Source organism: Rhinoraja longicauda, chromosome 21 (assembly GCF_053455715.1).
Source record: "Rhinoraja longicauda isolate Sanriku21f chromosome 21, sRhiLon1.1, whole genome shotgun sequence".
Classification (NCBI taxonomy): Eukaryota; Metazoa; Chordata; class Chondrichthyes; order Rajiformes; family Arhynchobatidae; genus Rhinoraja; species Rhinoraja longicauda.
Window position 1 is genome coordinate 7,298,139 of NC_135973.1, and position 15,295 is coordinate 7,313,433.

Genomic DNA, 15,295 nt, shown 5'->3' on the forward strand with positions numbered 1-15,295 from the left:
CGCACGCATGCAAGTGAAGAAGAGGGACGTTGCGCGCACGCACGCAAGTGAAGAAGAGGGACGTTGCGCGCACGCAAGTGAAGAAGAGGGATGTTGCGCGCACGCAAGTGAAGAAGAGGGACGTTGCGCGTAGGAAACGTCTGCCCGCCCGAACAGGACAGGGGCGGCGGTTGCGCGCGCGCGCGGGGCGGGCGGGCGGCGGTTACGTGCGTGCCCGTGCTCGTGCCGCGCGTCCTCTCGCTCTTTTTCTGGCCGCCGATCGAGAGGAGAATGAAGGAAACGAGCGACGGCGAGGCCCCGGAGGCCGAAGATGAGGTGGTGATGGTAGCGGCGGTGGCGACGGCAGCTGTTGCTGCTGAGCCGGCGGTGGAGCCGGAGTCGGCGGTAGAGGTGGAGGTGGAGGTGGAGGTGGAGGTGGAGGTGGAGGTGGTGGTAGTAACAGCAGTAGTAGCAACAGCAGTAGTAGCAGCAGCAGCAGTGGCGGTAGCAGAGGTGGTGGCAGAGGCAGAGCCAGAGGTGGTGGCAGAGGCAGAGCCGGAGCCAGAGGTGGTGGCAGAGCCGGAGCCAGAGGTGGTGGCAGAGGCAGAGCCGGAGCCAGAGGTGGTGGCAGAGGCAGAGCCGGAGCCGGAGCCAGAGGTGGTGGCAGAGGCAGAGCCGGAGCCGGAGCCAGAGGTGGTGGCAGAGGCAGAGCCGGAGCCAGAGGTAGAAGCAGAGGCAGAGGTGGAAGCAGAGGTAGAAGCAGAGGTAGAGGTAGAAGCAGAAGCAGAGGTAGAAGCAAAGGTAGAAGCAGAGGTGGAGGCAGAGGTAGAGGCAGAGGTAGAGGCAGAGGCAGAAGCGGAGATAGATACAGATACAGATACAGATACTGATGTAGAGGCGGAGGCAGAGACGGTGGTAGAGGGGGGGGAGGAGGTGCCGGCGGCGGCCGAGTTGGAAGAGCCGGAGGAAAGCTTCAGCGACCCCGAAGACTACGTGGACGACATCTCCGACGAGGGTAAGAAAGCGGGACGGGACGGGAGGGGAGGGAACTGGTTGTGTGTTGACCGATTTTTGACGCAGCGGTGGCTCTGAGTCCATGTGCGTTTGGGAGTAGTTGGAGCCCGAGGCCTAACGTGTGTCTGGAACCGGCTTTTGGAAACGAGAAGAACCGCAGATTTTGTGCTACGTTGTTGACCCGGTTGCTTACAGATGATTTCAACTAGGCCACGCTGACTTTTGTCATCGCGTAACTGGAGTGCCGTTCATTAATTGTTGCAAACATGGCCTATCTGTCAAGACTAAATTTAAAGATATGACTTTTTTTCATGTCTGTAAATTTTGTGCCTTTTAAATATGCCCTTTTCATACTTAAAGATATGCAGGACTGTGTGTTTCCCTTATTAAAGTGTGTAAAAAATAATGATATAAGAATATATTCCTTATATCACGATCCTGCAACTAATTACATAGTCTATCTGTCATTATTAAAACATATTTTCATATTTAAAGATATGCAGGATGTGTTCCCTTATTCACGTGTGTAAATAATGATAGTGATACAAGAATATATTCCTTGTATCAATATCCTGCATTTCTTTAAATATTAAAATATGTTTTAGTCTTGACAGATAGACTATGTAATCATTTACAATAAGAATATATCACTCATTTGACTGCATCACTACATAATTTTAAATTAGTGTTACCCACTTGCTTTATTCTTGCAGAATGTATTCTAGGATACCTTTTTATGGATAGAGGATTCTTTATTCAAAAGCTCAGTTATCAGAACATTGCCTTTCTTTTATTTCTCCCACTCCCTCCCAATCTAAATATCATATTACACTTTAAGGAAACAGGAATTTCATACATCAGAGAGATGGAATTCTTACCCCAAGGTTTTAATATTTTTCTACCCTGGGATTCTTAACATTTCCTGTCATCGATGTTCACTTAAAATAAAGATTAATTCCTTTATCCTTTACAAGTTCCAACCTTATTGCCAACTTCTCAAATTCTTGCCCACCTCATCTGGAATACTTTGAATATCTCTAATTGGATGCCTTGCATTAAAATTGGTATGAAATGCTGTAGGATTTTTTTGTGAGCTACTCTTCCAACTTCTCAATCGGCCTCTAACCTGATGTAGTGAAACCATCGTCATCCAGAAACTCTCCTGCTTCTACTCTCTGGTATCAACCCACAGTCACGCTGGATAAGATTTACAATATCACCAGATGGGGAGAAGGCAGGAACGGGGTTCTGATTGAGAATGATCAGCCATGATCACATTGAATGGCAGTGCTGACTCGAAGGGCCGAATGGCCTCCTCCTGCACCTATTGTCTTTAGTCTATTGTCTATTATCCTGCCTCCTTCCATTCTTCATCTACTTTCTGAGTTCTAACTTCCACTGTACTTCTGTTTGCTAAATTGAGTTCTGGTTATGTAGTGGCTTGATTTTCAAAATTCTTATCCTTGTCTTGAAATCTCTCAATGTTCTAACTCCTCTGCCTCTGTAATTTTCAACTTTCTAATCTTCCAGAATATTAGCATCACTAATTCTGACCACTTGCTGATTCCTGACTTTAATCCGTATTTATTCGCTATGCTTTTATGCCTTGGTATTATTTCCGTAAGATCCTCAAAGTCTCTATGTAAATCAGTTTGAGGATCAAAATCGGAGGATGACAAATAGCATCCTGAATGCAATCAAATACACCAATTGCCATTATATTTGCTACAACCTATTAAACCTGATCGCAAAGGCACAGGCAATTATTCAACTGTTTTCACTTTAAGTGGAAAGTATTCTTCTGTAACCCGTTTTGGGAATGGAAGCTATTCATAACAGTTCGCACAACACCTGCAATGATACAAAAAAAAGACAATTTAGTTTACTTATGGAAATATTCTATCATTTAAAAAAATATATATTTTATGGGCATTTGTAATATGATTAGTTAGATTTGCTTGTCACTTTAAGTGAGAAAAAAAATCTGAATTAAAGTAACTGAAATTTGAAGCAAGTATGATCAAAATACAGAAACAGAATGTATAGTACATGTTTGAAAATCTATTGATATGTCTTGAGGTTGCTCGGTAACTGAGTCTTCACAGGCAACTCACTAGAGAACTCCAAAGATTCGCTATCCAGAGAGTGAAGAAATCTTTTCACATTTCTGTCTTGATTGGCTGGTTTTTATTTTGAGACTGATCCCTGTTCAAGACTCCTGATCAAGAGGAAACATCCAACTCTGCATTTACTTTGTTTGTCAGGGCCCTCAAGAACTTTTGTATGTTTCACAGAAATCTCATTCCTCTAAATGTGAGTGTAGGCCCACTCAGATCTGTAATCTCAGGAATTGATCTGTTGAATCGTTGTAGCTAAAACAGGTAAGGAGACCCTTAAATTCCAGATGCAATTACACCAGGACTATGCACGAGGGTAGCAAGATGAGGGTTTCAGCCACAGTGCGAGGCTGGATAGATTTGAATTGTTTTCCCTGGAATGTCGGAGATTGAAGGGAGACTTCATAGAAGTACTGTATATAAAATTATAAGAGGTATAGATAGGGTAGACAGCCAGAACCTTTTTTGCTAGGGTGGAGATGTACACCACTCGAGGGCATGGCTCTTGGGTGACAGGGGGAAAGTTTTTTTTCTACACAGAGTGGGGACATGGAACGCATAGTGGCATATAATAGGCTTTTAGAATGGCAATGGAAATGCCAGGAATAGGATTGTATCATTTGCAAGAAGACCTTGGCCTCATGTTCAGCACAAACATTGTGGGCCGCAGGGTCTGTTCCTTTGCTGCACTGTTCTATATTCTATGTAATATGTACTCTGATTTTGTTTAATAATCTCTAGAGTGGCATCTTATTGAAATCTTTCTGATGCTCTAAAAGCATCACACCAACTGATCATATACATTGGGATTTATTTATTTTAATTGTTTTAACAGATTGCAGCATTCCCCCCCCTCTCCCCTCCCTCCCCCCCCAATTACACTCCTGCCGGCATTTTGTCTTGTTTATAAACAAATCAATATTGCAAATGTGATTGTGATTTTTTTTTAAACATTCTTGCAGAGTTGGTGGGTGATATTTTAAAGGATCAACCTCAAGAAGCCGATGGCATAGATTCTGTTATTGTTGTGGACAACGTTCCACAAGTTGGACCAGATCGATTGGAGAAACTTCGGAATGTCATCCAGAAGATCTTTACCAAGTTTGGGAAAATTGCAAATGAATTTTACCCAGAAGAAGATGGGAAGACTAAAGGGTATGTTTCCACTAACGTATACTTCTGCATTTCCAGCAGCAATAATGGTATTTCCGTTGAAGCTTGATTGTAATGAACCAAACCATATTGAGTAACAGCATCACGATATCGTATGTCCAAAAAGAAAATTCTATGATCTGGCCAGCAATTCAGACTGTTGAGGTTTTTTTGTTTGCGGATGGACTTGACACTTTTGTAACACATTGCTACGTATTAAAAGGTTATATGTGTAATCAATAAACCTTGTGGCAATACATTAATATTCAGTTTTTTTCCAGATACATTTTCTTGGAATACAATTCACCTGCTTGTGCTGTGGATGCTGTAAAAAATGCAGATGGATGCAAGTTGGATAAACAACACACCTTTCGTGTCAACCTCTTCACTGACTTTGATAAGTAAATGTGAAATTGTGATATTTTGAGAAATATTTGGTTATTTCTGGTGGGAATAAAAACATTTTAAATTTTAATGTACTTAATTGTGATGTTTTACACACTGGAGACTGCTGAAACATTGGGAAATGGGCAGTTACTGGGGGTGTCAAGTGAGACTGCGGAGTGGTGATTTATGAAGTAAATTTCAGTGTTGCTTAATTGACTTCAAAGTGCCCAGAACCTGCTTGTGGCTGAAACATTCATTAGCAGTATTAAATACTGTGCATAATTTCCTAATATCTGCTTACAATTTGTGTTTCCTTACCAGATACATGAACATTAGTGATGATTGGGAAATTCCAGAGAAACAGCCTTTCAAAGATTTTGTAAGTGATTGTAATATGTTAAATCAATTGCAAGGCAAGCCATTTGCAAGAAATATTCTTGGAAGTTCATTATTTCCCATGTACCACATATTCAACTTCAGGGTTTTTTTGGTTTTGGGTAATGTAAAATGTTTGAGATTCAACGTAGAAATCCAACCTGAACAGCAAGCCCCTAGTAAAAATTCATTAACTTTATCCGCGCTTCGGAAGTACCTATAAAATCCAGGCATCACAGTTGCGTAGCGGTAGAGCTGCTGCCTCACAGTGCCAGAGACCCGGGTTAGATCCTGACCTTGGGTACTGTCTGTGTGGAGTTTGTACATTCTCCCTGTGACCTTGTGGGTTTTCTCCAGTTTCCTCCACATTCCAAAAATGTGCAGGTTAATTGGCTTCTGTAAATTCCCCCTAGTGTGCAGGATGCGAAAGTGGAATAACATGGAACTAGTGAAGAGGTGATTGATATATAGCTGGCACGGACTCGGTGGGCCGAAGGGCCTTTTTCTACACTATCTCTAAACTAAGCTATCTATCTACTCAATGGTACTGATGATTTTAATTCTCCAAATGTTGGCTACTATGGCGCAACTTAAAACAATAAATTTGAGTAGCTATTTTCAGAAGTTCAAACGACTGTTTGCACTAATGAAGGCAATACGGGGAGAAAAGATGAGGTACGAGGGTAAACTAGCCAATAATATAAAGGAGGATAGCAAAAGTTTTTTTAGGTACGTGAAGAGGAAAAAAATAGTCAAGGCAAATGTGGGTCCCTTGAAGACAGAAACAGGGGAATTTATTATGGGGAACAAAGAAATGGCAGACGAGTTAAACCGTTACTTTGGATCTGTCTTCACTGAGGAAGATACACACAATCTCCCAAATGTTCTAGGGGTCGGAGAACCTAGGGTGATGGAGGAACTGAAGGAAATCCACATTAGGCAGGAAATGGTTTTGGGTAGACTGATGGGACTGAAGGCTGATAAATCCCCAGGGCCTGATGGTCTGCATCCCAGGGTACTTAAGGAGGTGGCTCTAGAAATAGTGGAAGCATTGGAGATCATTTTTCAATGTTCTATAGATTCAGGATCAGTTCCGGTGGATTGGAGGATAGCAAATGTTACCCCACTTTTTAAGAAAGGAGGGAGAGAGAAAACGGGTAATTATAGACCAGTTAGTCTGACATCAGTGGTGGGGAAGATGCTGGAGTCAATTATAAAAGACGAAATTGCTGAGCATTTGGATAGCAGTAACGGGATCATTCCAAGTCAGCATGGATTTACGAAGGGGAAATCATGCTTGACAAATCTACTGGAATTTTTTGAGGATGTAACTAGGAAAATTGACAAGGGAGAGTCAGTGGATGTGGTGTACCTCGACTTTCAGAAAGCCTTCGACAAGGTCCCACACAGGAGATTAGTGGGCAAAATTAGGGCACATGGTATTGGGGGTAGGGTACTGACATGGATAGAAAATTGGTTGACAGACAGAAAGCAAAGAGTGGGGATAAATGGGTCCCTTTCGGAATGGGAGGCAGTGACCAGTGGGGTACCGCAAGGTTCGGTGCTGGGACCCCAGCTATTTACGATATACATTAATGACTTAGACGAAGGGATTAAAAGTACCATTAGCAAATTTGCAGATGATACTAAGCTGGGGGGTAGTGTGAATTGTGAGGAAGATGCAATAAGGCTGCAGGGTGACTTGGACAGGTTGTGTGAGTGGGCGGATACATGGCAGATGCAGTTTAATGTAGATAAGTGTGAGGTTATTCACTTTGGAAGTAAGAATAGAAAGGCAGATTATTATCTGAATGGTGTCAAGTTAGGAGGAGGGGGAGTTCAACGAGATCTGGGTGTCCTAGTGCATCAGTCAATGAAAGGAAGCATGCAGGTACAGCAGGCAGTGAAGAAAGCCAATGGAATGTTGGCCTTCGTAACAAGAGTTGAAAGGCTGGAGCTATGTTGAAAGGCTGGAGCGATTGGGCTTGTATACACTGGAATTTAGAAGGATGAGGGGGGATCTTATTGAAACATATAAGATAATTAGGGGATTGGACACATTAGAGGCAGATAACATGTTCCCAATGTTGGGGGAGTCCAGAACAAGGGGCCACAGTTTGAGAATAAGGGGTAGGCCATTTAGAACGGAGATGAGGAAGAACTTTTTCAGTCAGAGGGTGGTGAAGGTGTGGAATTCTCTGCCTCAGAAGGCAGTGGAGGCCAGTTCGTTGGATGCTTTCAAGAGAGAGCTGGATAGAGCTCTTAAGGATAGCGGAGTGAGGGGGTATGGGGAGAAGGCAGGAACGGGGTACTGATTGATAGTGATCAGCCATGATCGCATTGAATGGCGGTGCTGGCTCGAAGGGCTGAATGGCCTACTCCTGCACCTATTGTCTATTGTCTATTGTCTATTGTCTAAGAGGAGTTGAGTATAGGAGCAAAGAGGTCCTTCTACAGTTGTACCGGGCCCTGGTGAGACCGCACCTGGAGTACTGTGCAGTTTTGGTCTCCAAATTTGAGGAAGGATATTCTTGCTATGGAGGGCGTGCAGCGTAGGTTCACTAGGTTAATTCCCGGAATGGCGGGACTGTCGTATGTTGAAAGGCTGGAGCGATTGGGCTTGTATACACTGGAATTTAGAAGGATGAGGGGGGATCTTATTGAAACATATAAGATAATTAGGGGATTGGACACATTAGAGGCAGGAAACATGTTCCCAATGTTGGGGGAGTCCAGAACAAGGGGCCACAGTTTAAGAATAAGGGGTAGGCCATTTAGAACGGAGATGAGGAAGAACTTTTTCAGTCAGAGAGTGGTGAAGGTGTGGAATTCTCTGCCTCAGAAGGCAGTGGAGGCCAGTTCGTTGGATGCTTTCAAGAGAGAGCTGGATAGAGCTCTTAAGGATAGCGGAGTGAGGGGGTATGGGGAGAAGGCAGGAACGGGGTACTGATTGAGAGTGATCAGCCATGATCGCATTGAATGGCGGTGCTGGCTCGAAGGGCTGAATGGCCTACTCCTGCACCTATTGTCTATTGTCCTTTTTTTTAAACCACAGCATATGGTGGGCAAATTTTGTTACTGGAAACATGTCTATTAGAAGCAGTGTAACTTTAACAAGGGAAAAGTTCTGTTTTCAATAATGGCATTTCAAAATTAATGATTTTTTTTGTTGAAAGTCATACATTGTCACATGTTGATAACACCTATGTTTCATGCAGGGGAATCTTCGATACTGGATAGAGGATCCAGACTGCAGAGACCAATGCAGTGTTATCTACGAGTCTGGGGACAGAACAGCTATTATGTGGAATGATATAAAGGAACCTGTTGTCATTGAAGAGCGAGCGGTGAGTATGATCAATCGCCAATCATATTATAAATGCTATGCGCATCTGGATTGTTTTCTGATCATTAAAATGCACTATTATTTTACTTGCATGTGTATAGTGCTTAATGACAATGGGTATGCACAATTAATGTACTGCATATGCCAGCTGCTATGTGGAAGCAGTTAGCATTGATTCAAATACAAGTGTATTTTTAGAGAGTAACATTTAAAATAAGTATATAATTGTATTGAGTCAAAGGATATGACAAATCAGGCTTTTTTGGGAAGAATAGGTAACTGGATTTGACATTTTCCTAACATCACAACTGCTGTGGTTTTGCTTGTGTCATTTGAGCCTGATGGGCTGACGGAAATGTTGCAGTAGTAGTTCACTACTCCTTTACAAATTATCATTCATTGACTAACATTGTAGAAGGTGAACTATATGAAGTTGATTCATATCTTATTACTTTTTTGTTGCTACATGCTTGAATGCATTGTAATATCGTTGTTAGTTTGCAGTGAGCTATTAAGTTCTGCTGAGACTATTGGATTTAAAATTACCAAGAGAGCATTATAAAAAGGATTGCTTAAAGTTAATGTACAAATTCCTGACTTTCAACATCAATAAACGTACGCATGACTGATAGAAATTCGTATCATGATGCCTCGTTGTTAATGACTTACAAATGATCCCACATATGTTGATTGAGACATATCACCCTTCAGTTCTTGCAAATAAAAATTGTGTTTTTGAGGCATTTTATTTAGGATGCAACTCAAACATCTTATAGCTTTCAATCAAAGGTTTAGCAAGGCCAAGAGTGAGCATTTGTAAGTGCATTGCATGTATACATTGGTATATTTAGCCATTGGTGAACTGATGATGTAGCCATTTTTATTGTCATTTTTTAACTGGGCATATGAACTATTTTGTTTGCTTTGGGTAATTGCTGATCTGGGTGGAGCGACCATGACGTATTCCAGATTGTTAATGAATTTTTCTGTGTGCAGCGTTGGACAGAAACATACGTTCGTTGGTCTCCCAAAGGCACGTACCTGGCGACATTCCATCAGCGTGGTATTGCTCTTTGGGGCGGGGAGAAGTTCAAGCAAATTCAACGATTTAGCCATCAAGGAGTTCAGTTAATTGATTTTTCTCCATGTGAAAGGTATTTACTTTAATTAGATGTAGGGCTTAAAGACCCGCACTGTGAGCCCATAAAATGCTAAAATATTTACCTATACCATATCCCTTCAGTAAAATGTTACGTTATTTTGCCCATGCCTAAATCTTCACATTTGTACATAATGCTCTGAAATTTTTCTTCATTTGTTCAGCAGCTGTATAATGTGATTTGCTTTGTAGGAATGTTTTTTTTAGTACAGTAATGTGAGCATGGGGAGTAGACTTATTTCTGCATTGGTCGTGTAGTTGTGTGTGTATTGCTACATATATCTGCTCTGGAAGGCAGTTTGTTCTTTCATCAGCTGATATTCGGTCTTTATCAACAAAAAGATTGCAGACAAAAAATTCTGTGCATTTTTTTGTTATCTCTGAAATTTGAGGTTAGGGAAGCATGTACTCCTCAGGCTGGTTATAATGAACATCAGAAGTGTGTCCACCTCAAGCAATTGCAGATCCGGATTAAATTACTGCCCACTAGAATGTATTATTAAAAAAACTGAATGTAACAAGGATGTATATGAACATTGATTTGTTTTTTTGATTACCCCACAGATATATGGTGTCATTTAGTCCTTTAATGGACACAAAAGATGACCCTCAAGCCATCATCATTTGGGATGTACTAACGGGCCAGAAGAAGCGAGGATTTCATTGTGAGAGTTCAGCCCATTGGCCAATATTCAAGTAAGTATGTTCTCAAAATAGCCTTTGTTGTGCCCGATGGTAGTTAATCTGAGGAAAGCAAGTTTGTAACTGTTTACTTTTTGTATTTTTAAGTCATGTGAATGTGCACAATTTAAACACCTGCACTGTTACCTGTCAGCTATAACTTTTTATGTATCGATTTTTTTTTACTCCTGGAAGCCAGTTATTGCAAAACCAGGAAAAGGAAGAATCGCCCTTCAGTTATTTTCCTTTACTGCACCTCCTGTTGCCTTCACAACCCTATTGAGTGTGTAAGCTGTAGCTGAACAGCCTTATGTCCAATATATAGAAAAGCATTTTGGATTGGTATTCAGAGTCCTGGGCTGTTAATTCACAAATAAGTTTGCATTTTATTTAGCAATTTAAATTCAAACAATTAAACAAATCTGAACACTAAATAGATGTTAACTTAATATAAAAATTATGACCATATATCTGCTAGATTGCCATGAAATCCCATCTGTTTCACTTGTGTTCTTCAGAGAAGGAACTCTGCTACTACCTCTTGTCCTGTCTAGCTTGTATGTGACTCCAGACCCCAGGCTGGAGTTCAATGGACAATTGGGGATGAAAGGAAATGTTGGCCTTTGCAATGAGCAAATGAATAGTTAACAATGACCTGTGAACAAATAATTAAAATGGGTGTGCAAAAGTAACCTGTTTTCTTCTCACCGCTACCCCCTCTTTGTCCTAATTAAGACCATCTTCTTAATTGTTAATTGCCATATTATTTCCTTCTCCCTCTCTCTCAACATGCTCCAGCAAACTTTATGTTGTCCTCTGCATTTTCACTTGCTAACCAAGGCAATATTTCTAGTGTTGTGTTGGTTGTATGATGCCCAGCCGTGGTACTGCATTCTCTAATTAAGGCAGTAATTTGGACTGTAAAAAGAGCTTTCTGTACTTGTAAACTTAACTGGATCTTCTTGAATAGGTGGAGCCATGATGGCAAGTTTTTTGCACGAATGACACAAGATACACTTAGCATTTATGAAGCACCTGTGAGTATATCTGTTAAATTCTAGGATTTTTAGTGCTTGAAGTCAACATGTTATATCATTTTTTTCTTTAAGCGTGTTTCTGAATGGCAGAAATTGAGTAATTTGAATGTAACTTGTGTTGGCATGAGCTACAATTGGTTTTAAGACAAGGAAAGGGGGGGGGGATAGATTGTTTTCAGACCTGTAATTTCAGCACAAGAACTTAAAGTACAGGCTGCATTAAAATATGGTGGGAACGATTTTGCAAACTTCCCAAATAATGACTTTACTTGGCAAATCAAATTAAAACAGAATTTTAAAAATATTTTCTGCAGGCGAGATGGTACTTGTAGGGAGTTAATGTTTTAGGTCAGTGACCATTAACCAAACTGGACAAACTCCAAAATTCAACATGTTGGAAATTGTATTGAGGGACAAAAGTGGAGAAAACAGCAGGGATGCCTGTAGTAGGGTAAAGACTAAAAGGGACTGAATGACACGTGCTGGTGGTGCTGGCGGAGAGAGTGATTGGTGAAGATTTATATGTCTAGAGGAGATTTAAATAGAAGAAGAATGAAAAGTGGAGGGAAAGGAGCAAGGTAAAGAAAGAAAACCCAAAAGGTACACGTCAAAGAAGCAAAACATTGCATATACTGGAAATAGGCACAAAATGCTGGGGTAACTCAGTGGCACAGGCAGCATCTCTGGAGAGAAGGAATGGGTGACTTTTCAGGTCGAGACCCTACTTGGAAATCTGTATTAAAATCATAATTTAGTTTAGTTTATTGTTGTGTGTATCAAGGTACAGTGAAAAGCACTTGTTGCATGCTAACCAGTCAGTGGAAAGATTACAGTCTAGCTGTCCAGTGTATGGATACATGGAAGGGGATAACATTGAGTGCAAGATAAAGTCCAATTAAAGATAGTCCAAGGGTTTCCAATGAGGTAGATGGTAGCTCAGGACCTTTCTCTTATTGTTGATACGATAGTTCAGTTGCCTGATAACAACTGGGAAGAAACGGTCCCTGAATCTGGAGGTGTGTGTTTTCACACTTCTGTACCTCTTGCCTGATGGAAGAGCGGAGAAGAGGGAGTGACCAGGGTGAGAATCATCCTTTATTTCTGCTGGGTTGCACCATAACGTTCATCTCTACTCCATTGGAGCAGATGGATTTCTAGGTCCATCTGCTTGTTCTTCTGAATTGCGTTTTAACAATATAATTAATTTAAATCTAAAGTTTGGATCTTTTCAAACCTATTAGGGTTCATTGTCAAAATTACTAAAGGTGGGCTATTTGGGAGCGGAACTGTTGAATGTCTCGGACAGATTGATGGAGAGAAATGGGAAAATCCAAAGTCTAAGCAATTCTGAATGGAATTGGATTTAAACTGGCACCAAAAGAGGACGTGATTACTTTTTGAAAATCATCTGTGATTTCTTTCTCTTGAATGTGTATATGTAGAATCATGGTTTTACTGCCCACTTGAGGAACACTAGCAAAATTAATTTTCTTTTCCAGTCAATGGGTCTGTTAGATAAGAAGAGTCTCAAGATCTGCGGCATAAAGTAAGTATGCTTTGCATTAGCTGCTAGATTTTTATTGATCTCATAATTACATACACAAATGTTATTGTTTCTGAACTTTTTATTATAAATTGCTGTTCGATCTCTTACGCCTCCATTTCCTTTTCATGCTTTCTCTTTCTGCTGAATTTGATTGCCCAATGCTATCCTACTATTTCACTACTTTGCAGTTGGTTATATCTCAAGCCGCGATGCACAACGACCTGAGCATCAACCCCTCCCTCTGCAATTGGATATTGGACTTTCTAACAAACAGACCCCAGTCTGTTAGATTAGACAACGACACCTCCTCAACCATCACCCTGAACACCGACCGGCGTTCCACAGGGCAGTGTGCTGAGCCCTCTCCTCTACTCCCTTTTCACCTACAATTGCACACCTGTACATGGTTCTAACACCATTATTAAGTTTGCAGATGATACAACGGTGATTGGCCTCATCAGCGACAACGATGAGTCGGCCTATAGGGAGGAGGTCCAGCTACTTGCAACGTGATGCGCTGACAACAACCTGGTCCTTAACACCAAGAAGACCAAGGAGCTCATTGTGGACTACAGAAGGACTAGGGGTGGTACGCACACCCCCATCCATATTAACGGGACGGAGGTGGAGCGTGTTTCCAGTTTCAGGTTCTTGGGTGTCAACATTTCTGATGACCTCTCTTGGACCCACCTCAACACTGATCAAGAAGGCTTACCAGCGTCTCTTCTTCCTGAGGAGACTAAAGAAGGTCCATCTGTCTCCTCAGATTCTGGTGAACTTCTACCGCTGCACTATCGAGAGCATCCTTACTAACTGTATCACATTATGGTATGGCAACTGCTCTGTCTCCGACCGGAAAGCACTGCAGAGGGTGGTGAAAACTGTCCAACGCATCACTGGTTCCTCACTCCCCTCCATTGAGTCTATCCAGAGTAGGCGATGTCTGCGAAGGGCGCGCTGCATCGTCAAGGACAGCTCTCACCCCAACCACAGATTGTTTACCCTCCTCCCATCTGGGAGGCGCTACAGGTCTCTCCGTTCCCAGACTTGCAGGTTCAGGAACAGCTTCTTTCCTGCGGTCGTTACCTTACTTAACTCTGCGCTTCGGTGATTGCTGCCATCCCCCCCTAACCCCCCCTCGGGCACTCCTCCCATCAGTGACTGATCTCGCTCACCGGAATTTCCACTACTGCTACTGAATTACTGTATATCTTATATGTTTTACTATTCCATCGCATGCACTCTGGTTAAGATGCTAACTGCATTTCGTTGTCTCTGTACTTGTACACTGCACAATGACAATAACGTTTGTATTGTATTGTATTGTACAAGGGCTGCTTTTTAATCATAATACGTTTCTCCAACAGGGAATTCTCGTGGTCTCCGGGTGATAATGTTATTTCATTTTGGGTGCCAGAAGATAAAGATATTCCAGCCCGAGTCACTCTAATGCAGTTGCCATCGAGGCAAGAAATGAGAGTTCGCAATCTTTTCAATGTGGTGGAGTGTAAATTACACTGGCAGAAAAATGGAGATTACTTGTGTGTGAAAGTAGATAGAACCCTGAAAGGTATACAGGTATGTGCTTAATCTGTGGATAATGTCATCAAAAGAATTGTATGCCATCTTACTGATTTTGTAACCTCCACCTCACTGTCAGAGCAAGGTTTCAAGGTCAGTTTATTGTGACGTGTACCAATTAAGGTACAGTGAAATTCGAATTTCAGCCATACTAAACAGCCCTACTAAACAAAAAGCAACAAGACATGCAACAACATAAAGTTAACATAAACATCCACCACAGGGAATTCCCCACATTCCTCACTGTGATGGAAGGCAATAAAGTCCAATCTTCCTCTCTTATTCTCCCCCGATCGGGGCAGTCGAACCATCCGCAGTCGGGGCGGTCGAAGCTCCTGCGGCTTGGAGTTCCCGAAGTCGGTCTATGACCAGAGACCGCGAGCTCCGTGATGTTAAAGTCCCACAGACTCCCGCGGTAGATCTCAGTGGTCGATCCCTGGCAAATGGATCGCGAGCTCCGTGATGTTAAAGTCTGCAGGCACCCACGGTGGAGCTCCCAAAGTCGTTCTCCAGCAAAGGCCGCCAACTCCTCGATGTTAGGCCGCAGTGCGGACGGAGATAAGATACGGAAAGAAATTGCCTCTCCGTCGAGGTAAGAGATTAGAAAAAGTCCCCCCCCCCCCCACATAAAACAAGCGAAAGAACACTAATACCATACATTTAACACATACAAACAAACAAGAAAGGAAGGAAGGGACAGACAGACTGTTGGCGAGGCAGCCATTGGTGGCGCCACCTGGCAGAGTAGGATGCTGTGACATTCCTTGTTCATGTGAGGTTCATGTCATACACAATATACACAAACAGTATCTATGACACTAGAGTACATGGTAATGATAAATACAACTGATGATGCAATTGATTATTGCAAAAATAAACCTAAAGTGCAATAATGGAATAACCAACTGAGTATTTGGCAGC

At 42.1% G+C, this 15,295-nt stretch overlaps 1 protein-coding gene across 2 annotated transcripts in view; it reads left to right on the top strand.

Annotated features, from left to right (window-relative positions):
- The first annotated feature begins 199 nt into the window (after positions 1-199).
- eif3ba (eukaryotic translation initiation factor 3, subunit Ba) overlaps positions 200-15,295 on the top strand; it is a 28,632-nt gene continuing 13,536 nt past the window's right edge. The window contains exons 1-11 of one of the 2 annotated variants that reach the window (XM_078417682.1): positions 200-720; positions 751-994; positions 4,073-4,265; positions 4,544-4,663; positions 4,971-5,028; positions 8,243-8,371; positions 9,367-9,524; positions 10,094-10,225; positions 11,181-11,247; positions 12,747-12,793; positions 14,161-14,371. In XM_078417682.1, the coding sequence (XP_078273808.1) occupies positions 271-720; positions 751-994; positions 4,073-4,265; positions 4,544-4,663; positions 4,971-5,028; positions 8,243-8,371; positions 9,367-9,524; positions 10,094-10,225; positions 11,181-11,247; positions 12,747-12,793; positions 14,161-14,371 (1,809 nt within the window). In that variant the 5' untranslated portion in view covers positions 200-270. Of the gene's footprint in view, positions 995-4,072; positions 4,266-4,543; positions 4,664-4,970; positions 5,029-8,242; positions 8,372-9,366; positions 9,525-10,093; positions 10,226-11,180; positions 11,248-12,746; positions 12,794-14,160; positions 14,372-15,295 lie in introns of both variants that reach the window. The other variant, XM_078417681.1, reaches the window with a different exon arrangement.